Below are 27,504 nucleotides of genomic sequence, written 5' to 3'. Positions count from 1 at the left end.
AAAGAAAGCTGTAGAGTGCTTCCTTAAGTGAAAAGATGAAAGTTCTTCACATAATAAGGAAAGGAAAAAAAAAATCTCATGCTGAGGTTCCTAAGATCTACAGTAAGAACGAATCTACCCGTGAAATTGTGAAGAAGAGAAAAAAATTTGTGCTACTTTTGCTATCACACCTCAAACTGCAAAAGTTACGGCCACAGTGCATGATAAAAGAAGAGGTGGAAAAGGCACTAAATTTGTGGGTGGAAGACATGAGCAGAAAACATGTTATAGTTGTCAGCAACATGTTGCACCAGAAAGCATTGAGCCTATATGAAGACTTAAGCAAGGGGTCTTCTGAAATGAGTGACTACATTCACACAGCTTTCAGTACAGTGTATTGTTAAAATTGTTCTATTTTATTATTAGTTATTGTTAATTGCCTACTGTGCCTAATTTATAAATTAAACTTTATCAGACGTATGTATGTATAAGGAAAAAAACAGTGTATATAGGACAATATTATTCACAGTTTCAGGCAACCACTGGGGGTCTTGGAATGTATCTCCCGCTGATAAAGGGGACTACTGTATTTAAATTCAAAACTGTTTTAATATTTTACAAGACTCCTATTTGTATAATGTGAGCAAATATTTTTTAAAATATACATGTTGTCAAACATACTCAAATATGTTTTTTTAGCAGGGATGTCAGAAAGAGCAATGCTAATTTTTTCTCAGTACATCAATCATATCAAGTGGTGCACAATTTCAGTTTGTCCCATTACTGGTAGTCACTTGATGAAAGTGGTATCTATCATGTTTCTTTACTGTAGAGTTGTTCTTACTCCGTTTGTAATTAAAAAGTATTTTGTAAATACGTAAACATCTTGTTCCTCGTCAAACCTTTACCCACTAGTTTTGACACCCATTGATAATTCTTGCCTGAATCATTACTATAATTAATGGTTGCCAAGTGGTGATTTTTTAATTTTATCATTCCTTCTACGTTTATTAGTTGGCATTGTTTTATAAAGGAAAAGCTTTCTCTTCTCATTTATTTATGTCAGTATGAACTCATAGATTATTTTTTATTGACAGGGTTATATTGTGTTACTATGGTTATCAATTATGAGGCTCATCAGATTGTCTCAGATTTGGGAGCCCCTTCAATCTAGCTTCTGAATCCTGGTGACATGTCCCCCGAACCCCCCCATTACTCTGAACCCTTTCTGGCACATAGTATTCCAGTTTTGCACTTTCCCTTCTTTAACCTTGGAATTGGCTATTTTTCAAAGTACCTGGGTCCATTTAGTAGATGGGTATTTAGAAGCCAAGATTTGGCAGTATACTTATTGCTATAAGGGTTTTGCCACTCCTGGGCACCCTTTCAATGGACAGAGGTTTGTGTGTGTGTGTGTGTGTGTGTGTGTGTAATTTTTAATCATGAGTTCACACCAAATGCCTCCAGTTTTAATCCAATACCACAGGTTAATTCTAGTTTTCTCCCTTATTTCTGACTCCCTTCATTATCATTGAGAAGCATTGCCCCAGTTACGTTCAATTTATTTACTTATTGGATCAAACTCCTCCCCTCCCCTCATACTCTTCCCTATTCGGAATGCTTGAGTTCCTACTAGGCAAATGCTCCTGTCTCCACCCAACTCACCCCTGCCCCCCAGCACAAATATTTGCCTTGTTTAGCCCATCTGTTGGCCTTTGGACTGAATTATTTCTGGAGGAAGGCAGAGAGACTCTGCATATTATTCTTGCTTGCTTGAGACATGGAGACCCTACATTTTATTCTTGCTCACTTGAAGCAGCAGCAAGCTTTGAAAATTCTTCTACTGTGGAGATTCCTGTATGGAAATTCTGTATCTTTCCTAGTGTAGCACCCCTTCTACGATATATTTTAGCTTTGACATTGCTATTTCTTCACAGCCAGTGCTTGAATTCATTAATATACCAAGTAATATAAGCAGCCTACTTTTTTGTGCAGAAGTTTTCCCAAAATGTAACAGGATACTCATTAATTGATAAATTAAGCATTTGAATTTTCCTACCAGTGTTTGTTTAATCAAATCATTTCAAATAAATGACAGAAGCCACTGTAAATTGATTTCATTATTAAAGAACAAAGATAAATTTATTATTCCTTAAGAACATTAGAAAGCATATTTTAATGATAATGGGAAATTTGATTATGCAGTGCATAATTATATTTGTTATACTTTATGTTAGCTTCATTTTGAAAACTTCTGATAACCCTAGGTCATTTTAATTTCTAAATACAGTTTTCACATTTACAGGATTTACAAACCTGAGAAGTGCATACATTTATTCCAGTTTTCCTCTTGTGATGCTGGATTGTATTTTTGCTTCAGTAATGATTGTCATACCAGCAGATCATCTAAGGGGAAGTTGTTAATTTTCTTTATAATTTAATGTTTATTTAAATTCTTAGAATTCTACTACCATGTAACACCATGGTGTTATTACCGCATAGGAACAAGAATGTGTACACAAAAATAGGAGTTAAATTCCTTATTGATCCACTATAAACAGATCACCAGTTTCTATTTAAAACTGTTTCACTGTGGCAGTCACTCTCAAATCGCAGGGTATACAATCTTTATCTCCAAGGAGACTGTAGGCTTTTCCAAAAAGCACCCCCCAGGAAGCTGGAGAGGGTGTGGAAAAACTGTGTCCCTAAAACACATCTTAACAAATTACTAGATTTTAGGAAGGAGTTATATACTGGCTTATGAAATAAGCAAATTAAAATAAGATCTAGACCAGTAGTTCTCACAGTGTGACCTCCAGACCATTCTATCATCATCATCTGGGGACTTGTTAGAAATGTTAATTCACTGACACACCACAGACCTACTCAGTTAGAAATGCTGGGGGTAAAGTCCAGCGGTCTGTGTGTTAGCAAGCCCTCCACATGATTCTGATGCTTCCTGAAATTTTGAGAACCACTGATCTAGAGGAGAAAAAAAAAAATAGGAAAGAGAAAATGGTGACTGTATGAAGTTTTTTAGAAGCCCAGATATTTATTTTGCATCTGCCATGTACTGGGTATGAGCTGAGAGGGATTTAAATCATTAAGTACTATCGCTATGTCTCGGTCTTCCTTTTCTAGCTTGACATTGACATCTTTCAAGGAAACATATCAAAATAAAATCTTAACACTCTAAAAAAATCTTAGAATACTAAGCAAAAGCAATAAAAAAAATATAATCCAGGAAGTAATGACTAGATAGTATGTTATTGTTTGTAAAGAAACAATAAGGATATGATTAACATAAAATAAAATTCTAATATGACCACATTCTCCAAATGCCAGTGTCTAGATTCTATACTAATGACAATCCTAAAACACTCAAAATACTAAAACAAAATTAGAACATTGAAAGAATTTGAAAGATTTAAAAAAATGGAAATAATTTAAAGCGTAAGAAAGCAGTTATTTCTTAAAATCATAAAAATTCAAACTAAAAAACAAGCAAGCAATGCTAATTCCGTCAAATGGTTCATTGGAAGCTGGGCCAGAACCTGGTGTCCAAATAAAAAAAGAAAAGAAAAGCTTCAGAGACTAATGGCCAGTCCCTGTGACTGAGCCACTGGAAAGCTGATGAATTGTTTCCTGAAGTTCCTGAAATACAGTTTTTTAAGTAACAAGGCTTCTAAAGGTTAAAGTCTGAGTACCTTGAGCTGAGAGCCCTTAGATACTTTCACTTCAGCATGTTACTTGTTTTTAAGTCCTTTTCATGGGTGGAGAGAAATCAAAACAGTTAGTGTCTGAATCCATTAACTTCTTTTATCCTCTATCCTTGAAATTCACTTATATGTCAGCATCCATGACAGCACTTGGTCGTGTTCCCTTCCTTTTTCTCATCTTAATCCAGTATTATTTTGTGCTATCTTCCTTTTTCCTCTGCCCTAATCTAAGTGTGCCCAAATTTAGTCCTTAGTTTTTCTTGGTATCCCTTTCTCTCTTGGATATACCGTGTTTCCCCGAAAATAAGACCGGGTCTCATATTAGTTTTGGCTCCAAAAGACGCATTAGGGCTAATGTTCAGGGGATGTCATCCTGAAAAATCATGCTAGAGCTTATTTTCAAGTTAGGTCTTATTTTCGGGAAAACGGTATCATCTCTGCCTTATATCAGCTGTCACTCTGGAGAATACTAAATCTCCAAACCTGTTCTATGTTGCTTTGAGGCTATTCTCTCGCCTTGAAGTCTAAGTTCTGTTTTATACCTAGATTAACCTTCCTCAAACACAGCTTTCTCTCTGAACAACCATTTCCATAGTTTGACATAAAGTTCTTTATACTCTGATCAGTTCAGGTTTTAAATGTACTGCCTTTCACTCCGTCCTTGCGCTGGCTACCTCACCAGATTGATTATGCATCCTTCCCTGAGCAGAGCTCACTATTTACTGTTCTCTTCTGCTCTTATACTCAGGGCTTTCTGTTCTCTGTCTTACCCAACCTTTCCTTTCATTGCTGTTGCCCATGAAGACCCATGTCACTTCCATTTGCCTTTTCAAAGCTTCCCTGGACCATAGTCATCTTTCCTCTCTGGCCTAATTCTTTTGACATGCATATTGCCTGTCTCTGCATAAAGATTCTAAACTCATTGAAAGTAAGGAGTGTACCACACCTAGAATTGCTAGCACAGTGCTCCCTCTAAGTGAATGTTCTGATTATTTGTAAAAATTGGGGTAGGAGAGATATCTTATGGCTTTATACTTTTATGGCTAACTGAAGTAAAAGGAGGCAATGCTGCAATATTATATAGCCTTGAAAACTTAATTAGTGGATCTTTCTGATATTTAGGGAATCTGTTCTCATTTTTAAAGTTTTCTCTGGTTATTAGGTTTAAGTAAATACTCTGTACTATATTGAGAGGTATTTTGATCCCCTTCGTAGTCTCATTTGTAAAGCCCAGAGTGAGAAAATATCGTGAAAATCCATCTGAATATGTGGGGACTGAGGAAGACTGAGCAAAGTTGAGCAATTAGACTGAATTTTACTGGGTTCTCATGGGTTGCGTGAGTTATTTGGGGTAGTAGATTTATTTGGAGGCTCATCTGTGGTGTCATGTCATGCCATAGTGGTCCCTATCAATGAGTCATTCATTCAACCAATAATTATTGAGCATCTACTCTGTGATAAGCACTGTTCTAAACACTTGAATACAACAGTGGTCAAAATAGCTAATACTCTAGTGGAGGGACTAAACAATTAACAATCAAACAAATACCGGATAGTGATAAGTTAACTAAAATAGGGTGACTTGGGTAGTCAAGGAAGTCTTCTCCGAAATGACATTTAAACAGATTTAAATAACAAGAAGGAGGTAGCATGTCAGGATCAGAAAGAACATTCCAGGCAGGGGAAAAGAACTGCTAATGCAAAAAGACCTTAAAGTAAAGGTAGTCAGGGGTGAAATCGCATAGGACGTGATAGGCCATGATAAGGAATTTAGATTTTATTCTGAGAAGCCATTGGAGGATTCTAACCTGAGAAGTGATCAAGTCCCCCTGGTTGCAGTGTAGAAAGTAGGTAGGGTTGAGGGAAGGAATGGAAGCTGGGAAACTAGTTGTATATGGTAGTCTTTCAGAAAAGATAAGATAAAGGAGGCATTGACTAAGGTGGTGGTAGCAGTACAAAAGAGGTAGAATTGACAGTATTTATTGATACAGTAGTCCCCCCTTATCTGTGGTGGATATATTCCAAGATCCCCAGTGGATGCCTGAAATCACAGATAGTACTGAACTCTACATGTTTTTTTTCTATATGTACATACCTGTGGTAAAGTTTAATTTATAAATTAGGCGTAGTAAATTATTAACAACAATAACTAATAAAATAGAACAATTATAACAATATACTGTAATAACAGTTATATGAATGTGGTCTCTGTCTGAGTTGAGATGGCTACTAAGTGACTAATGGGCAGGTAGTGTTAATATATACAGCATCGATATGCTGGACAAAGGGATGAGTCACATCTTGGGTTGGAGCAGGACTGTGTGAAATTTCATCACTCTACTTGAACAATGCACAATTTAAAACTTATGAATTGTTTATTTCTGCAATTTTCCATTTAATATTTTCAGACTGCAGTTGACCACTGGTCACTGAAACTGCAGAAAGTGAAACCACAGATAAGAGGAGACTACTATAGATTTGATACGTAGGTTTAGAGAAGGAAGAATCAAAGATGTCTCCTGGATTTCTCACTTGAGCAAGTAGGTAGATGATAGTGCTTTTAACTAATGGGGAAGAGCAGAGATAGAGCGGGTTTGGAAAAGAGAAAATCATACCAAGTTTGATAATTGGACTTGAGCTTTAAGTTCAGTAGAAGAGATAAGTTAAAATATAAATATAATTAAATTAGTAAAGTCAAGTATAATACCTAGATGTGAATTATATTTATTGTTGCACAACTTAGTAGCTTGGAAAAATGAACATTTATTATCTCTCAGTTTCTGTGAATCAGGAATTCAGGACGAGCTTAGCTGGGTGGTTCTGATTCAGGGTTTCTGTGAGGTTGCTCTCAAGTTGTCGGCTGGCATTGCAGTCATCTGAAGGCTTGACTGGGGCTGGACTACTTGCTACTAAGTTCACTCAAGTGGTTGTTGGCTAGGAGCCCTCAGTTCCCCGCTAACTGTTGGTCAGAGGTTTCAGTTCTTCACCACATAAGTTTTTCCACCGGGAAGTTATATATCATCATATCTGCTACATTTGGTTTGTTAGAAGTAAGGCATTAAGTACAATTGAAAGGGAAGAAGAATTAGCCTTTTTCTTTTGAAGAAAGGCTATTCAAAGAATTTGTGGGCATCTTGTTAAACCCCTGAAGAACATGAAAAAATAAGTGAAACGAGCCTGAGGCCCATCGAATGTCATGAGATAATACGTAGCTTGTTCCTGTGATAACTCTTGTTTAGTATCAGAATGTTAGACTCACATTTGTAGTCCCAGGACTGACTCTAAAAAGAGATTGATTATACTGACTACTCTTCATATGTGCTGAGTCCCTATTGAAGAGAATCAGTTCTCACATAAATAAGCCATCACAGTGTGAAAACTTTTATCATTTTGAGTCCTTATGTCTGTCATCACTTCATTCATTAAGCCAATATCATTAGGTATCAAACATTAATTACTTTATATTTTTATGTTTTGTCATAGGTTATTGCTTACAACTCAGAAGGTAAAAGTAATCCAAGTGAAATAGTAGAATTTACTACATGCCCTGATAAACCAGGAGTACCTATAAAGCCTTCAGTTAAAGGAAAGATACATTCACACAGTTTTAAAATAACTTGGGGTAAGATATTATGCGTATTTGCACATTACTACTTTTACATTTGATTAAAATGATTTGAATATTAAGATAATATTAAGATAATTTTTACGATATTTGAGTAAATGTGTTAGCTCAAGCAAGTTCAATAGGAAATGTGAGAGTCATTGTTTGAAGGTCTTTTTTTGTGGAAAGCTATGGGATCTACTGTAGGACTATTAGCAGGGATAGCACTGTGTGAAATGAAAGATTACTGAACTTGTAGCAAATGTCACCTGGGTCATTCCTGGCTCTCATTAGAAATGAAAATCACTTAATTCATTTAAAACAAACATTTATTGAGTATGCTTATATACTACTTAATGCAAAAACAATTGAATAATGGGATCCTGATGTTAAAAAAGCATTGCAGGCGATTCTTTTTTCTTTTTAAGCAATCCTAGGTTTAGTATTCTGTCTGTCATTTTAAATTGCATGTTCTTTGCCTAATACCACTTTTACCTCTTTGGATAGACCCACCAAAAGACAACGGAGGGGCAGCCATCAATAAATACGTAGTGGAGATGGCAGAAGGTTCTAATGGTAAGAAAAACTATTACAAAATAGCAGATGTATACCAGTCAGTCTGCCTGTACTCTTCATGACTTTACGTTTTCTATGATCTCTTTTCTTCTTGATTTTTTTTCCTTTGTAGCAGTTAGGATTTTGCCTGTGATCCACTTTAGCTTGTAATCTCCAGAAATATAGTGGATCAAATGTAAGACTTATATTATTACATTTACGTTTTCTTATTTTTTTCTTGTTTGTTTGCATTGCTCAGTTCCAGTATACCTAGTCTTCTGAAGGTTAATTTATATAATTAGATTTATACCCAGATGTATCAAAGAAAAATTATCTTCTAAAACTTATTTAACTTCTACTACTGTTAGTAATAAAGTCTACGCGTAGTAAAATTTATTCTTGAATGACACATTTATTAGTCTTTATTTCTGTGAAATGACCTATTGCCTGCAAAAAATACGGATGTCTTTTAATTAAGGCTAAACTTCCTGTGGTATTGGTTCTTTCTACTCTTTGTGTGTTATGATGTTATTACTGGACCAGTAAACACATTTAAAATGCTTAATTAAAAGCAAGTTATCAATCTAAGCCAAAGTCTGTACAGAGTTACAGAGATATTTCTCTTCAACAAAGCCATGCAAAATTTGTCTAGGAAGCTGCACACAAAAAAAATTAGATCATTTCCAGGAAACTCGAAACAAGCTTAAATTGTTTCTGACAAATTACGTAAACTTATTTAGTGAAGCTAGGATACCTGCCGTGTCCATGATACCAAAACGTTAAACATTATCTTGTAGCTGATTGAAGATTATTCTTCACCTACAGGAAACAAATGGGATATGATATACAGTGGAGCTACTAGGGAACATCTTTGTGATCGACTGAGTCCAGGTTGTTTCTATCGTTTACGAGTTTACTGTATCAGCGACGGAGGACAGAGTGCGGTAATACTTACACAGATTTTTTTTTTTTTCAAGTTTGGTCAAATCACCAGATGCCACTTCAAATATTGAAATGTATTCACAAAAGTATAAAAGTAATGTCTGTAACCCAGGTGGTTAATTTTAGAGTGACCACTTAGCTCGCAGTCTGGATTCCATGAATATCTATTTTCTGCTTGGTGTTGAGCTTTGGAAAAAACAAGTAAATGAAAACATTGCAGAAAATTTAAAAAGATAAATTTTAGGATGATACTCAATAACCATACCTAATAGAAATAAAATAATTATAGACTGATGTACTGCTTCATAAATTACGTGTATCAGGACAAACTGTAAAATGTCATTTACTGTTTAAACACAGATTCTCATGTTATTTCAGAAAAGTTGGCAATTGTTTTTATTATTAGAGACCCAGTAACCAAAATGGACTTAAAATGTGCCATTGACTATATACGAGACAGATGTAGTATTCTGGAGAGATATGTTTTTTAATAGGAGTGATTATTTTTTAAGTGAGTTTAACTAAGAATGGTTTCTTGGAGCTTTCATTATTATTTTTCAAGTGGAATTTAATGTAATAAAAGTACTTTTAAAAATGAATTATAAATTTTTTGTTGAAAATGCAGGTATTGTGAAACTAACTGAATGCAAGTCCTGTCCCACAGGCTTGGGATCCAATCATTTCATTTTATCTAATAAGAATATCTTCCTGGATTTAAAAAAAAAAAAAAGGAAACCCTTCCTACCTACCAAGAACAAAAACCCTATTTTTCTAAAACAGCATTATGGCATTCTTATATAAGATACCTTCTGAATATGGTGATGTTATTTATGTTTGGAAAGAAAGTTAAGTATAAATCTTAATACAGTGCAGATAAGGAATGTGGCACTGGGTTTGTGTCAATGTTTTTAAGAGAATATCTTTTAAAATAAACTGGGGAAAAATTTTTAAATAGCATAGAAGCTAAAAACAATACCAAACACCTGAAAAGATGACAAATATTTGGAAAAGGTTACCTGATTTTTGAATTATTTTTAGGTAGAAAGGAAGAAGGAAAGAGCTTTTTTAAAATAAATTAGTGTTTAGTTTAAAAATGCAGTATAAAGTACTCAAAATAGTCTAAACCTTTTGAAAACATGGCAGACAGCATTTACAGGATGTTAAAACATCCTTCTTTGGAAGAGATTTGCTAATCCATTTGGACAGGGTAAAAAATAATGTCCATTAGGTTGTGTTGGAAGTTGGGTTTTTTTGTTTTTTACTTATGTAAAGAAGAAAAGGAAAAGTTCTTTGTTTCGTTTTTTTTTTGATAACTTTCTTTGTATATAGTGGTCACGTAGTACTTGTCTTTATTTTGTTTATATAAAATTTGATTTTTAATGATTTAATTGGATTCTGATTTATTGAGAACTTTATTTTCAGTTGTAGTTAAGTACAATTTCAAATTATTGGTGCAATTTTTGTGTTCATGTTATTTTTCTTTAATACAAGCAGTCTGATTAGTTGGCTTGGGGCATTTTTGTTTTGTTTTTGCTTTTGTTTTGGCAGGTATCTGAAACTTTACTTGTGCAGACTCCAGCTGTGCCTCCTGGCCCATGTCTCCCTCCCAGATTACAGGGTAGACCCAAAGCAAAAGAAATACAATTACGATGGGGTAATTTCCCTTTTGGTAATAAATTATAATTAAGTTACTACTAAATATATTCCCCTTGTTAAGTTGCATAAATCTTTCCACCTTTAGGACCCCCTCTGGTCGATGGTGGATCACCGATTTCCTGCTATGGTGTGGAAATGTCTCCTGTAGAAAAAGATGAACCCAGAGAAGTTTACCAAGGTTCTGAAGTAGAATGTACAGTGAACAACCTTCTTCCTGGAAAGACTTACAGCTTCAGACTGCGCGCAGCTAACAAAATGGGGGTAGGGAGACCGTGCTGACTGAATTGTAATCCTAGTGGTGTTTCATGGAACATACATAAATGTACCCTTTATGTGGCTGTTTGGCTTTCAACATGTGATTCCATATTTTACAATTTTTAATAACCCTATATTGATAAATAAGAGCAAGGTCAGTATATACCATAACTTAATTGTTATAGAATCTCGGTATTTTTCAAATCCCACTTAGAATTCGTGACACTTTGGACTTGATCTGGGCTAAAGTTTGCCTTTCAGGTGGTGCTAATAGGGTTTACTTAGTAAATTTAAGAGTAGAAACAAGATCATACGATGAAATACTTGTTTTTTTGAGGCTGATTGTATGCAGCATTGAGTTGGCAACTAATTGTGATTCATTTTTTGCCTAAGGAGAAACACTTTACATTTTAAGCATTTCTCGTTTTGTGTGGATTTTTTTAATATTATCTAAATATGAGTGCAACTCCATAAAATGGACAAAATAGGTGATACCCCATTTTACAACTGAGGAAAGCTGGGGCTAAGAAAAACTAAATACTTTGCCCACAGTCACACAAGCTAAGAAGTGATAATAAGCCTCAGGTTGAGGTTTGTCAGACTTCAGAGCCGGAGCCCTTTCCACTCCCCTATGACATCTCTCATCTCTCTGCATTAAAGCAGGTTCTCTAAGATCAAAGCATCTAAGGTCAAAGCAGTAACTTCTTAACCTCAACTGAGTAACACTATTTCTTTAAACTATAAATTAAAATTTCACAAAATTAAACTAAGCTTCTTCCCTCCCCATTATTTCAAATTTTAGTGAACTGTACTATATTTTACATCCTCCAACTGCATTCAATATTTGTATCTGTAAACTTATTTTTAAATTTCTTATATGTCAAATTTATATGCTGTTTGGCAGTTCTTACATAAGTCATCCCTTCCTATCTGAAGTCATCATCTTGTCAGCCCTAGAGGGCTCTAAATACATTGTGATAGCATCTTTCATACTACTATCCTTAATCTGTGTTTCCAGGTTCCTGATAATTTATCTAAATTATCTTACGTGAATACTTGCTTTCTGTATTTCTAGAGAACATACATTCTGGACCTTTCTAAAGTTATTCTAAATTTGAAGATACAATTTATGCCTACCATCTCCTGTGCTTTCCTCACATAATTTCTTCTGATTGGTTCCATCCACCTAATTCCCTAATGTCCCACCCTTCTTATGAAAACCAGTTCATGAAGAAATAAGGGACAAGAAAAGAAAGTACAGTAAATGAAACTTTATTAAAAATACCACACATGTTCACTTCCGTGATGATTAAATCTTTTTACTTTCTGTGAACTTTTAGAATTATATTATGACCAATTAGTCTTAAAGGAGAGAAATGATACACTTAATTATTTGTGAATTTTTATGGAGAGCTATGCAAAGCAATCAGTAGGTGAAAAATGAAAGCCCTGTTTAAATTTGTTTTTCTAGTTTGGACCATTTTCAGAAAAATGTGATATTACTACAGCCCCTGGACCACCAGATCAGTGCAAGCCCCCTCAAGTGACATGCAGATCTGCAACTTGTGCTCAAGTGAATTGGGAGGTACTGTGATTTCCACTGACTTGTATTTACTTTCTAAGCTATTAGAATAATTTGCATAAAAGAATAAAGGTACTATTCGTATTGTCTCCTAAGTTATACAAAGAGTAAGTCTAGTTAAATTCACATGGTGAAAAATGAGCTCTTTTTTCTCCTTGAAGCATTTAAGTAAGGTATAATTTCATGACAAGTACTTAGATTCTTGTTCATGATGTGCTTTGTATTTTATCAAAGGCTTTGTCTCAGAACTGAGGTATTTAGGCATTGGCGAGCTTAACTAACATTTAGAACAAACATTCATAGTAATTAGTATAATAGTGTTTCTCATATTTATTATCTACAGTGTATTGTGCATAGTAATCATTAGTAATGATGATTACATTTTTGGTTTCCTTTGAAATTTAACAAAGAAAATGTCCTTGTATGATTAAACATTTTATATTACTAAATAGCATTATTTAGAAGTTTATTTACCTTAAAATACTCTTTCTAAAGTAATTCAGTCATATTTCTACTTCTAATTGAAAACAAAGTTTTTTTTTTTTAACCAATCTTAAATTCAGGAGGCCTTAATGAATAAAAGTACAATATTGAAGTCTTAGTTCTGCTTAAACACTTTTTCAAATTCAAAAGCAATCCAGTTTTTTATATGCTCAGGTAAAGAACATTTTTACCCAGAAGCTATTTAATCAATGTCAAAATTTAAGACCTTTATCCGTTTCTTAATTTAAAGGTCCCTTTGAGTAATGGAACTGATGTCACTGAATATCGATTAGAGTGGGGAGGAGTTGAAGGAAGCATGCAGATATGTTATTGTGGGCCTGGTCTCAGTTATGAATTAAAAGGACTTTCACCAGCAACTACCTATTATTGCCGAGTCCAGGTAAGGCAATCAGGGCCTTGTCACTTACTCTATCCGGGGTTTTGGGGGCATTTTGATGGTCATGTCTTTGTTAATTATGGGCTCTGTTAATTTGTAGGCTCTGAGTATTGTGGGTGCAGGCCCTTTCAGTGAAGTAGTAGCCTGTGCGACTCCACCATCAGTTCCTGCTGTTGTGACTTGTCTTCAAGAAATAAGTGATGATGATATCGAAAATCCCCATTATTCACCTTCTACATGCCTTGCAGTAAGCTGGGAAAAGCCTTGTGACCACGGTTCAGAAATCCTTGCCTATAGCATAGACTTTGGAGATAAACAGCCCTTGACAGTAGGAAAAGTTACAAGCTATATTATAGACAATTTACAACCAGATACAACATACAGGTACACTATAAAAACTATGTTAATTTTTGCCTAGACCAGAGACACTTTAAATAGAATAATCATAAACTAACATTCTATTTTTATTTTTAATGTGACACTAAGAATACGAATTCAAGCCTTGAATAGCCTTGGAGCTGGTCCTTTCAGCCACATGATAAAATTAAAAACCAAGCCCCTCCCTCCTGATCCACCTCGTCTGGAATGTGTTGCCTTCAGCCACCAGAACCTTAAGCTGAAATGGGGAGAAGGAACCCCAAAGACATTGTCAACAGATTCTGTTCAGTACCATCTTCAGATGGAGGATAAGAATGGAAGGTAGATGTTTTTAATTGCTTCTTTGTGTAGTTTCTTAGGTCTTAAGCATGTGAATTTTTATAAACAATAGAAGTAAATAAAATAAATTTTCAAAAATAGAGTTAGAATTCTAAGAAATAATTTTTAAGTGTGCCATTTTTGAAACATCAGAGACATAATGAAGATTTCCTGTTTTTAACTGGTGGGTGGGATGCCAAAAGAGAAAAAAATTAAGTGGGCTATTCTTTGTCTCTCTTCTGTAACCCATTTACTCTCTTCATTCTAGTAAAAGAAACACAGTCTTTGCTAGCTTTCTAGTGCTTACTTCCAGCAAGAGGCAATTTTTACGGTAAATGATTGAATGATTTAAGGCCTCTGAGATTCTTGAGGACAGGGATTATGTCTTACTCTCCTCCACACCCCTGTCAGGGCCTGCACACTAAATGAATCTGGCAGTTCCTCATTGTCAGATCTGTCAGACTCTGATTAGTTATCCAGTCCCCTTGCTGCTCAGGTTCTTCCCTGTGCTGCCATCCTTTACATTTTCATTACATTCATACTGTATATTACCCCCACTAAATCATGAATTTGAATTACAATGTTATTCAAAATATTTATAATATACATTATTCAAATATCAATCTGGGACTGTTATCCCACATAAACAATGCCATGTACCCGCCACAGCTGTTACTCTTCTAATATTTTAAGAATTAGAATTTTACGTTTCTACTTTTCAGTTTATTAGAAATAATTTGTGTATCTGATAGATTCCGAGTACTAGTTAACAGTTTTTCCCGCGGTTACTTTGCTTTTTGTGTTGGGTTTGTATCTTAACCAAGTATTTAGTACCCTCTATTGGAAATACTTACACATTTAAAATGACACATGGAATTAAAAATACTTTATCACCAGTAAGAGCATTACACAGAACTGACAGTATTGGTCATTTCCTGAAATCTGTGCCTCTGTGAATGTTAGCCTCTGTTCTGCAAAATTTTATGTACTCTTTGTATCCTTACGTCTAGAAGGAGGTTCTTTGTCTTGCCACAGGTTTTTGGTATAGCCATTTATCTTTAATATATGTTGTTACTGTTCAGTGAATTAATTTTTTAAGTTATTTTCATCCCATTTCCAGCATATACATTTGGGGTAGTATAAGAAGGTTTACAAAAAACAGATCTAAATAAGTCTTTGGTTGAAAGATAATAGAGTAATAAAGATTCTATTAAATATAGATTATATTATAGTCTATATTCTGTATTCTATTATAGAACTTCAAACTTAATATTTAGCTAGAAACTAGAGAATTGTTATAGGCTATGAGTATGGTTAGTGGCCTTTGGCTATGGAAAATAAATTTAAAAATTTTATGACACTGAATCTACTATAATTTACTAAATTTACTATATAAATTTAATAAATAATTTAATAATAAATAATTTAGTTATTTTCCAATGATTTTTCACAACTATTTACACTTGCTGCCACAAGGTTACTTCATCTGTTCCCTGACCACAGGTTTTGTCACTGTTTAGCTTTTTTCAACAGTGGTTTTGCCACTAGTTTTTTTCCTATCATTGAAAGAAACCCCCCAAAAAATAAAAAAACATTTTGGAGATTAAAAAGGCTTATCCAATTATTGCTTCTTGGAAATACTCTTACTTGAGGTCATTAAATATTTCGTTTTTAACCTGACTATAGTTTTCAGACTATTAGAACTATATGAGTACTCATTCATTTCCCAGTTTCTTTTCAATTAAATTTTTTAAAAAATTTAAAAAACAGCCCATCAAAAATATTGGGGAACATTCAACTTATGGGTAACATATATGATGTTAAATTTCCCATCTAACAGTTCTAGTGGATAATTTATGGGAAATTATATATTCTATCATACTGCTATGTAAATCTCTACAAAACATCACCAAATCATCTAAAATTATGCCTGGGAATTGAGAATTCCCATTTTTATGTGACAAAGTATATGCCTGTGACTCCAGTTAGAAATAATTTATAATGGAAATTGTGGGGTTCTAAATATCTTTAAAAATATGTACATTAAAACACAGCAGTCAGAAACCTGAAAAAGTTACCATGGTTGGATATGAAATTTAGCAGTAAATTTTCAGAAAACCATGTCAAATTGGGATATTTACCAATTCTGTGATTTTCATCATCTGAGAAAAAACACATATTTATTTGGACTAAATTGTAGGAGTACTTTATTATTCCTAAATAATGTCCCAACTGTACTTTTTTAATAGTTTTTAAACATACGGACGTCAAGGATTATTTTAAATGAATCATTTCCATTTTAGGTTTGTATCCTTGTACAGAGGTCCATGTCATACATACAAAGTACAAAGACTTAATGAGTCAACATCCTATAAATTCTGTATTCAAGCTTGTAATGAAGCAGGGGAAGGTCCTCTCTCCCAAGAATATATTTTCACTACTCCAAAGTCTGTCCCAGCTGCCTTGAAAGGTATGTTATACATCCTCAAGTTATTTTCTTTAATAACAAGTTAATTTTAAATGCATTTGCATAAAGTGCTTTATGTACTGTTATTAAAATTTATCATCCAGTATATGTCCAACATTTAAATTGTAAGAAAGAAATTTTATATGCAAACTCACCTACTGGTAGTTTCACTCAATAATAAAAGCTGTTTTATCTGGCACATTGATACTCAGACAAGTACCAGTTTTTGTCACTGATCTTTTTAAATACTCTAACATAAAAATACTAAATTGAATAGATAGGCTGGTTTTCTAATAGGGTCATTTGCTGTTTTTAATAAACAAACTTTGGTTGTTTTGAGTCATTCATTCATTCGAATTTCAAAGAAAGAACCAGGTTGTCTGTTAAGCAAAACATAAATTCTCAGTTAACTTGAATGTTTAAATCAAATTTACACGCGCGCACACACACACACACACACACGTATATATATTAATTTCAGAGGGGTTATTTTAAAATGACCCCAGCAAGATTGTACCTGTGCATTTAGCCAAAACAACTAAAATTCCTCACACTCTGAGAACAAATGACAAACACTTCTAATACAGTGTCCTGGACGATGTACTTGAATGTATCATTTGTTAAGCAGATCCATAGTTAACAGAAATATTCTTGAATAGTGTTTCCAATAATGTTGATGGAGTTCCACTAAGTCATTTTTCTGTTCCCTTATCTAGTTTAGTGTCTCTTAATTAACATTAGAATATTGCTGATTTTAACCCCTTTGAAAAAGTCATTATGTGGTCAAGCAACTAGGATATTTTTCAACTCATCATCTTAGGAAATTTATTAAATTATAAATTTTTATGTTCTTGTTATACTCTTAAAAGTATCATAGTAATTATTTCTGAACTTCCCTTTACCCTTCTGTTGGCTCTTTAGCCCAATGAAAATAGGGCTTACCTTGTCAATCAAGCCATTATAGCATCTGTACATTGTATGCCCTGGAGGTAATAAGAGTGAACCATTGACCATTTCTCTGCAAATTTCAAAACTTCACTGATATTTATTTCAAATTTAGAACTGGGATTTAAAGGTTTGTTGATTTTGATTAAAACAAGTGTCTATGTGATGTTCCAAGTTAAAAATCAAGTAGAGCAGATTTTACTTATTTTTTTTGTTCTCTATAGCCCCCAAAATAGAAAAAATAAATGATCACATTTGTGAAATTTCATGGGAGTGTTTGCAGCCAATGAAAGGTGATCCAGTTATTTACAGTCTTCAAGCTATGCTGGGAAAAGATTCAGAATTCAAACAGGTATGTACCAAGATACAATTCTATCGATACATATTTTTGCCTTTAGCATTTTTATGTATTTTCAATGCAAGATTTGACTATCTTCCTAATTCAAAAACGTTTCTTCAACTCATAGATAAAGAGAACAAATTAATGGTCACCCAATTGGGAGTGGAGGTAAAAAAGCTGAAGGGATTAAGAAGTACAAATTGGCAGTTATAAAAATAGTCATGCAATATAAAGTACAGTATAGGGAATAAAGTCATTAATACTGTAATAACTATGACGTCAGAAGGGTCCTAGACTTATCGGGGTAATCATTTCACAAGTTACATAAATGTCTAATCACTACATTGTATACCTGAAACTAATATAATATTGTATGTCAATTATAATTGAAAAAAAATTGTTCGGTACTTATTGTGTTCCAAAGATTAGTATCTCAGGATTAAAAATCTTTTGGATGTGAACTACACTTAAACAGAATATTCATTCATTTGACAAGTATTTGTTGAACTCTGCACTAGGCAATCAGGATGTAACATTGAGTAAAAAGTCTTTGCCTCCATAGAGCTTACATTCTAGTAAAAAAAAAGAAGAGATACTAAAAAGCAATGAACTCATCAATATATAAGATGTTAGATAGTGATAATTGCAGAGGAGAAAAAAATAAAACTGAATAAAATGAATAGGGAGTACTGGGGGAAGGGACAGCTAGTGCTGTTTCATACAGGGCAGTTAGATGACAGTTCAACAGAGACCCAAAGGAAATGAATATGGAGAGAAGAGTGTTAAGGGGAAACAATAGGTGCAAAGGTCCTGAGGCAGGAGCATGCTTGTTAAATTTCATGAACAACAAGGAGGCCAGTGTGGCTGGGGCAGTGTGAACCAGGGGAAAAAAGGTATAGATGAAGTCAGATGGTTCATGGTAGGGGGTCAATGAGTGGGATGGTGATCATGCAGGACATTATAGGTCATACTGTGACTTTTACTGCATGTAAAATCAGAAAGGATAATAGAGGATTTTGACTTAGAGTTGTCACATGATCGGACACAGGTCATTTTGGCTAGAGTTGGACAAGGGCAGCAGCACAGAGACCATAAAGGAGGTTTTTACGATAATATTAATAGACATAATTATAATGCAGTGTTGTAAATATGACAGTAGACACAGTTATTGTGGAAGCCTAGAGGAAGTTTCACCTTCCTGGCCGAGAAATTTTAAAGATAAAGAACTTTTTATGTAACTCAAAAGCCTAATTTCTATATGCATTTCATCTGATTTTCCCTTTTTGCTGTGAACCTTGTTGATTTTGAGGGATTTTAAGCTAGATTGTTTTCATTTTAGTATCTCATCTTGTATTTTCTTTTCCCACTAGAAAATCATTCATCTTTATTTCGGTCTTCCATTATAACTATTAATAATAAAATATTTTCCAACATAGATATTTTTTCTTTCAAGTTTTGTTAAGTATGGAAGTGTAATTTCTTAACTGAAATTACAAAAGGCCCCAAAGAGGCATATTGAATTTGGCATGTGATCGTTTTTCTTTATTAATCCATCTGCAAATTGACATGGTAATTAGATTTGAATATAATTTACAGATAAGCAGGTTTCCTTCTAAGGAGGAAGCAAAATTACTATTAAAGAAAATGTAATTGTATTACATGTTTAAAGGAAATAGGGACCCCACACTTGTAGTATATGAATTTTAATAAACATGTCACTACAGGAAACAGCAATGCTGATTCTAATTTAACTTAAAAGCTAAACCCTATCATCACTTTCACTTACTTTACATTGTAAGCACACTATAAAACTGATTTTCTTAGAATTTCATCCTGTATATGTTCACCTAAATTTCTTAAATGTTCATAAAATTTTACAATTTATTGGCAAGTTATAGTCCAAAAGTTTGAAGGTCATTTCTTTTTTTAATTCTTCATAGAATTTAATATTTTACTTAAAATTTGACATTCACCACACATGCATTAAATATGTGGAGAATTACGGGGACTATATATTAAGTTACTGTTCTGATTTCAAGAAAGTTAAATGTCACATAGCCACACATTTTACATAGCCAAACAAATAACAGGTCATAATAAAGATGAAACCTACTTTATAAAAAGGAATGATTTATTCCAGCTAGACTTTGGAATGTTTTCCAAACGGAATGTTGTTTGAGTGAGTCTTCGGGGGAGCTGGGGAGCTCAGGGGGATCCGGGAACTCTCAAGCGCGACCTGAGTAAGGCTCAGAAATGGAGAGTGTGGTGGAGGAGGCCAGGTCTTGGTGGGTCTTTATTCTGTAGCAGTAGGAACTGTTGATGTTTTTAAGAAGGAGGATTATTATTTATAAGTTGGTAATTGAGTTTCTAGGCTAGCCTATAAAAACCTGTTTAACCTGTAATGTTGCTGAATTTGGGGGTTTGGAAGCCAATGAGTGTGGCAGCAACGAGCACTTTTGACCCTGGGCCAAACTTCGAAGGAAACAAATTTATCTTTGCATTCTGCCCTTTCTTTACCTCTCTTTGATCAGTCAGTGGCTTTGACCAGCCCTTGCTGCCTTCTTGCTGCTCTGTAACTTGCTATGTAGCACCTCACCTAGAGTTGCCCCATTCTCTATAATTATACTCTTTCTCTGACTCTTGCCTCCTTCTCTCACACACATAACTCCCATATGTACAGTATAGTTGACCTCTTTGGCTTTAAAAGAAAGACTATTTGCTTACCAAAAGTCAAGTGTCTGCTGGCTCTTTAATCCTCTCAGAAGTATATACTTTTTTAAAAGCAAGTGCTTTTTAACCAAAGTTAAAAAGCATTTCAAATGGTATATAACAAGGTGAAGTGACAATATCAGGGGACAGTAGGCCACTTTCAAAGCAGATGAACTCCACTGGGAGTCTGTTCCTAAGGCTGTTCTTTTTTTTTTTTTTTTTAACAGGACTTTATTGGGGAACAGTGTGTACTTCCAGGACTTTTTTCCAAGTCAGGTTGTTGTCCTTTCAATCTTAGTTGTGGAGGGTGCCGTTCAGCTTTAAGTTGTTGTCCTTTCAGTCTTAGTTGCGGAGGACGCAGCTCAGCTGCAGGTCCAGTTGCTGTTGTTAGTTGCAGGGGGTGCAGCCCACCATCCCTTGCGGGAGTCAAACCGGCAACCTTGTGGTTGAGAGGATGCACTCCCTAAGGCTGCCAGGAAAATCAATTCAAACTGGTTTATAAGCAATTAAGTGTAAATCCTCTTCAGGAGCAGCCTGAAGGTAGTCAGATTTCAGGACTGGCTGACGCAGCTCAGTGAAGTCCTCAGCAACGTGGTTTCTGTGTCTTCAGTGCTGCCCTTAGCCATGGGGAACTTACCAGAACGCTTTGGATTACAAAGCTATTCCTGAACCAGTGACTGCCAGGGCTTAAGCCAACCTCTAGAGTTAAGAGGCAGGCCAGCGTATGGGCTGGGTACAGAAGAGTTTGACTCCCCATTCAAAATCAGGGTACTGTCGGCAGTGTCAAGAATAGGTGCTGGGACCTTGGCCTGTTGGATTCTGTACAACTTCTTCCTGTTTGATCTTAGATTCTCAAAGACAGCGCTCCTCAGAGTAGCCTGCAGACCCAATGAACTTGAATGTCTGTGAGTGGGACCCACAATTCTATTTTGTTTTTGTTTTCATTCCAAGTGGTGTTTGTGCACAATAAATTTAAGAACTGCTCTGACAGCTCCAAGTTCACTTACAACTCTCAGCAATAATAGAGGGGAAGTAATGTTAGAGACAAAAGCTATGTAGTGTCTACAGTCAGTTATTAGGGTGTTTACTGTTCTCTTCATGTATTTATCACTACAAAATAATTATTTGCAATAATATATTCATAAATTACAGAAATATCACATTGTGTGACCATATGTACCAAATTATTTAAGAGTATATGCCTTATTATATGTCATAATGAATAATTACTTTTAATTGTAATCTAATGCATAATGTTAAGGAAAGGTTTAAATAAGTACACTCAAAATAATGCATTGCTGAAATCATTGTTTTATACTAACTGCTACAGTAATATGTACTGTGCATATTACTCAATGTAAAATCAGATTGTGGATATGTGATGTGCACAGAAAGTACAAATAGTTAAACAGAATTTGTTCCTCTGTACTGATAGCTTCAAACGTGGTTGTCTTTGATAGTAAACACGTACACTTGTCCTTAAAAAGATAAGAACAAAAACTATTTTAGTAAAATACTTGGTAAATTAAAGGTTTCCCTATAAAAATTCTGTTGCAGTTTGCATACTTGCTCAAAGTACTTGGCCAGCTAGGCATGCCCGAACTTCACAAGCTTAAATTTAGTCTGCATTTCTCAATTAAAATGCAAAGTGAAAACACTAATCTCTTGCCTGCCATTCTCTTAACTATAAATTTGCATTAATTGATATATGCTACACTCTACATATAAATGGATAGTTGATTGATAGCAAATATAAGGGGCTGCTTTATTTTTGTTTCATTTTGTTTAATTATATGTTTAAACTATCTGAGCAAAAGTTACAGGCCAAAAAATTATGAATTTATTAGTTTTTACTTGCCCTTTTCTATTAAAATCATTACAATTTTACCTTGTTAATATGAAAAGGGTGGGGGGAGGCGTAAATGGTGTTATTCATTTTAATTCTTATTTCTCTTTCTAAGACCTACCCTAGCTCATCTCAAGCGTGAGGTTTATTTTGAATAGCTTCACTTAGATGTAGAAACTTTTTAAATGAGCTTTAGCAAGTTCATCTGTTTTCTTCAGTCCGGTATGTCCAGTTCCGTATAAGATGTCTCCCTGTGTAGATATCCTCCCAATTTCTAAAACACGAAATTGAAAACTTCATCGCATCATTTTTCCTCCCAATCTCTCCTCTCCAACCTTTCCCTTATTTCCTCAGTGTCATGAGCACCAACATCATTTTGGTCCCCAAGCTTTAAACTCTCAGAAGAATGGGGGGAGAAGGGGTAGCTGTTAACTCTTACTCAAATAAAAGTCATTTCTAAAAATGATCCATAAAAACAGGACTAAAGCTTCATAACCGTGTGCTTTTTTATACAGGAAGCAGCCCTGTCCTGCCCAGCTCCCTCACTCCCTCACTCAGCCTTATGATTCGGAATCCTTGATCACTTTTTAAATATCACACCCCTGAGCTGGCCCCTGTGGAATTAAACCTAAATTTCCAACTAGTGTATTAGCATATTCCTCTCTGGCAGATCTCTTCGCCTATGGCCCTCATGCCATTTGTTGAGTTTTTTTCTCCTAACCATATTACCACGCTCATTTGGAGTCAAATGGAAAGTAAAGAAAAATTTAAAGACAAAAATAAATATCAGCCACTATATCCGTAAGACAAACACATATTTTTTACTTTTACTAAATTGACCTTGTTGTATATGTGCTGTTTCATACTGCATTCTAATACAACCTTCTGATTTACTTAAGTTAGTCCTTTCACCACCTCCCAGACATGAACCATTTCTATAGTCCCACTTTCTAAAATGCTCATTGCATCCTCAGAACTAATGTATATTCACCATTTTCTTTAAGACTCATCTTAAGGTTTACTTCCTCCAATAAAAGTTCCTTTATGTATCTTCTCAGCATTCACTGATACACATTTTGAAGTAAAAATAGTAATTCACAAATTTAATTGCCTTTTATTACATACCTGTTACGTGCTGGATTCTGGAGACACAAAAATGAGACAGAGATCTTACCTTACTCCGTTAGAAGCAAACCAGTATGTAAAAATGTAGATTTACAACACAGATGCAATTGAGGCAGCTAAAACGGCTTGAAGGAATGCCACCCCAGGTCCTCGTTAACCTGAATCACGGCCCACCAGCCAGCTGGGAGAGCTCAGCAGGGAAGTCACTGGGAGCCTTGGTTTCCCGTGTACAGAATCAGGGAGGGACCCATCAGTGGGAATGATAGCCTCGTGTTTTGAGCGCTCACTATATGCTGGGCTGTGCTAAGGACTTTACAAGTCTTAGTTTATTTCATTCTCATAATTCCCATACAAGGTAATTATTCTGATGTTTATTACACCGAGGTAATTATTCTAAGATCACATGGAGTGTAGAGTGGTAGAGCAGGGCGTGGACCCAGGGTGACCGATTCCAGTACATATTCTCTGAATCACTAGCACACTCTTGAAAATCTATGGAGTTCCATGCTTGTTATCTTCCTTCTTGGGAATAGGCAGAGGAGTTGGCTTTTAATATCCAATTCTGTGATTCTAAGTGATCTCTTTCAAGTTTATATAATGGTTTGCCATAGACAGCTATAGAAAGCTCCTCTTATTCGTTAATTATTTCATTTAACAGATATGTTTGAAAAGATACAATGGGGCAGCAAGATTAGACACTCTTCCTCCTTTCATGAAATGATTTCACAAAAGATTGACTTCTTACATTTGAGGAAACCAGGGAAATGCCTGTGGGTTGATGGTGCTTTTCTCTAGCTTGTTCTCTAGCTACTATGAGGGTAGGGTAGATCTCACATCCTCACTTTTCCAGTTTCTCCTGCCCTTAACGCAGCAGACAGGTAAGTCCTTTAATGGATAGGTTTTTTTTTTTTAACGCCACTTAAAAGTAGTGGCACTCACTAACTTCCAGGTCAAAAAATAATTCTACAACTAGCCAGTTTTGAAACTAACCAGATTTTCTACCCAGCTTCCACACAAATTTTTTTTAAACAGATTTACAAAGGCCCCGACTCTTCATTCCGGTATTCAAGCCTTCAGCTGAACTGTGAATATCGTTTCCGCGTGTGTGCCATTCGCCAGTGCCAAGACCCCGTGGGGCATCAGGACCTGGTCGGTCCCTACAGCACAACCGTGCTCTTCATCTCTCAGAGGACTGAGCCAGCGGCCAGTGCCCACAGAGACACTGAGGGAAGCACGAGGACCCGGCGGGCGCTGAGCGACGAGCAGTGCGCAGCCGTCATCCTTGTGCTGTTTGCTTTCTTTTCCATTTTAATCGCCTTTATCATTCAGTACTTTGTAATCAAGTGAAAATATAACTTTATTTTTAATACTGTATTACATTTTATTTTGTCATGTACTAAAATTATTTCTGTATTGCTTTTACAAAAACAGTGGCATTTAGCACTGGCATTGAGACTAGAGTACATCATTTTTGCCATTTTCAGTGCTTATATTGTTAGGTAGAGGCTGGCACCTTATTAGAATGCAAGCCACAGAAATAGCAATTTGGGGGGTTTTGTTTGGTTGGGGCTTTTTCTTAATTTCTTCTCTCTCTTTCTCCTTCTCTCTCTCTCTCTCTCTCTCTCTCTCTCTCTCTCTCTTCTTTTTTTTTTTTTTTTCATGCCTTCTTGTCAAACAACTTTCTAAGAGGTAACAATGTATAATTGATATTTTGACCAGTCAGCATGAGTGTAACAGTGACAACCTGATCTGTTTGTTTTAAAGATTTTACCTAGTAAAATGATTCAGAATGATTAAAATTTAGACTAACATGCTATGTAAAAATGTTAAAGTCTGATGCTGTGAAAGCAATCTAGTGCTATATTTCTACCTCCTCATTTGTCTTAATTATTTGGTAAGTGAGATTATGATGAATAACTGGAGGGGCTTAGCAAACAAAAACTGGATGAAAGAATATGCATAAAAAAAACTTTCTTGTTTGATAAATGTGGAGTTCTTCATTAAACTATATATTCATGAATTCACAGATAAGTCACTTAAAGAAAGCACAGACAGTTTACTTGGCCTAAATATTTTAATGTTTACTCAACAGGCACATCTTCAGGTCTTGAGAACGTGGAAAAGAACAGAGAGCTTTTAGATAGTTACTTTTTTAAAGTAATCATAATCAACTCTGAATTTCAAACCTATATAATTTAGTTTTGTGAACCTTTGAACTATTTATGTATGTGTATAAAAACCTGCACATACATGTGTGGCATACATATAAACTATACATACCAAGTGTAGAAATATATATAGACACGCACACACATACACACTTGCTCCATCCATCTGGTATAGGCTAATTTTGAAGAACTCCCATAAGTTTTGCTGCTTCTCCTGTAACTACTGCCATCATCATCAGAATCCATAATCAAACCTAACCTTTTTGTTTGGGACACCAAATTCAAAGACAAAATTAATTTGCACCAGTAAACTTCAAGCTGCTTTCTATCTTGAAAAACTAATGTTTAATGTAATGTCTGTTTGGATACTTCCAAATTGTTGATTGCATGTGGTTAATGTTGCATTAGAGCACTTTGCAATTACATAATTCATTAATGTTTTGTGAGCTTGCATTTGTGAGTTATTGGATGATCAGATTGTATTTCGTCAAGTGTCACATTGTACATCTTCCATAGATGTCAATGACTGCCAGTAATAATACACTTTGTAATGAAACTATCTAAAATTCTTGTTTTATCACATCTGTTATCTGTAAAACATTTGTAACTAGCCTTTTTAATTTATTATTTGAATTTCAGGATAGCGAATCACTAATTTTTAGTTGCTGAGGTTAGCAGTTTAGTGATTACTAAGCACTTCTGTCAGTTTTTGATAAAGGACATACGTTTTGTGCTTTGAAGATCTCTGAAGAATTTTTCTTATATTAGAATGGGCATGTGTTGTAATTGTTTTGTGTCAAATGATCTGTGCTGTAGAAAAAACATTAACCTTTGTTCAAAAAAGAAACGGATAAACTTGGCCTTTCCAAGTGGTAAGAATGATCTGTCACTATAATATACTGTATGTTTACATTTTATTTAAATTTAATCTCTTATATATAGGCTGATAACTTTCCCCAAAAACAAATGATTGCGATTGTTTTCTAGAAACTTCTTAAAAGTGCCACATTTGGCAGTACAAATGAGTTTGAGTGTAATAGCCCAGAGATTTCTATATAGTTGAATGTCTAAAATGGTAAATGTGCCACTGTGGCAGTTACGGTGGCTTATGTTTTTCATAGTAACTCAAATGAACTCCTATTTTTGATAGTAAATGTCATTTAATAGTGTACTTGCCATTTGAACCTCACTGCAAAATTAGTGCAGAAGAGAAAACAATTTTTAATGTAATCTTGATTTTACCTCATATACTGTACATTCCAAAAACTCTAAACTTTTTAAAGATTATAGATACACTACCAAACATATCACCTTAAAATTGTATAAGGTTGAACTTCATACAAATGAAAAAATATAATCTCATAAAAATACATAAAATATGTAGTAAAAGTATCTTTAAAATCCATGGAAAATAAAAGTTGTATCATTCTTTTTTGAGATATGTTTATTGTGTTCATATGCATTCATTATTTCCTGCCTCTTTTAGAAAATGTTAAGGTCTCCCCTCTTGCAATGGGCTTGCAACAATTTTCCCAACATTATTTAAATCTTCAGCATGGGAGCACGCATATTCAAAAAGATAAAGACCAGTAGACTAGATAATGAAATTAGAAGTTTTATGCTAGTGACTTGATTTTGTACAATTCATTTGATATCTGGCTTCCTTTACATACATAAGGATGGGTCTGAGGTAAACTTCCATTGGAAAGAAAATCTCTGACCTCTCCTCACTTTTCCTGTATTCTTCACCTTCTCCTAGCACCTTCCTTCTCCCACCGCCAGAACCTTCCTGTTACTGGCACTGCCATCACCCCCCTGGTCTGCCCTCCACCTAGAGAGCTCAACATTCCCTCTCACTCCTTGCCCTGTGAAAATTTCCTTTTCACAGACCTCATCCAGGGATCCGTTGCTTTTTAAAACCCAAGTAGCTCTCTAATTGCCACAACTGCAGGTACCACAATAAAATTTAAAATGTTAGGCTGGGGAAGAGAGATTTTGGATGTAGGAGCATCAGTCCACAGAAGCAACTACGTATG

General features: G+C 34.9%; 1 protein-coding gene across 9 annotated transcripts in view; it reads left to right on the top strand.

Annotated features, from left to right (window-relative positions):
- Positions 1-26,905, top strand: part of FNDC3A (fibronectin type III domain containing 3A) — a 156,034-nt gene extending 129,129 nt beyond the window's left edge. For 8 of the 9 annotated variants that reach the window (XM_033104240.1, XM_033104239.1, XM_033104238.1 and 5 more), the window contains 12 exons: positions 7,182-7,320; positions 7,810-7,878; positions 8,683-8,801; positions 10,348-10,453; positions 10,541-10,716; positions 12,182-12,295; positions 13,026-13,175; positions 13,273-13,556; positions 13,659-13,871; positions 16,172-16,338; positions 17,505-17,632; positions 24,333-24,647. In XM_033104240.1, coding sequence (XP_032960131.1) covers positions 7,182-7,320; positions 7,810-7,878; positions 8,683-8,801; positions 10,348-10,453; positions 10,541-10,716; positions 12,182-12,295; positions 13,026-13,175; positions 13,273-13,556; positions 13,659-13,871; positions 16,172-16,338; positions 17,505-17,632; positions 24,333-24,647 — 1,980 coding nt within the window. Of the gene's footprint in view, positions 1-7,181; positions 7,321-7,809; positions 7,879-8,682; positions 8,802-10,347; positions 10,454-10,540; positions 10,717-12,181; positions 12,296-13,025; positions 13,176-13,272; positions 13,557-13,658; positions 13,872-16,171; positions 16,339-17,504; positions 17,633-24,332 lie in introns of all 9 variants that reach the window. The other variant, XM_033104246.1, reaches the window with a different exon arrangement.
- The last annotated feature ends 599 nt before the right edge of the window (positions 26,906-27,504 follow it).

This window comes from Rhinolophus ferrumequinum, chromosome 4 (assembly GCF_004115265.2).
Source record: "Rhinolophus ferrumequinum isolate MPI-CBG mRhiFer1 chromosome 4, mRhiFer1_v1.p, whole genome shotgun sequence".
Classification (NCBI taxonomy): Eukaryota; Metazoa; Chordata; class Mammalia; order Chiroptera; family Rhinolophidae; genus Rhinolophus; species Rhinolophus ferrumequinum.
This window is presented reverse-complemented; position numbering and strand designations above follow the sequence as displayed.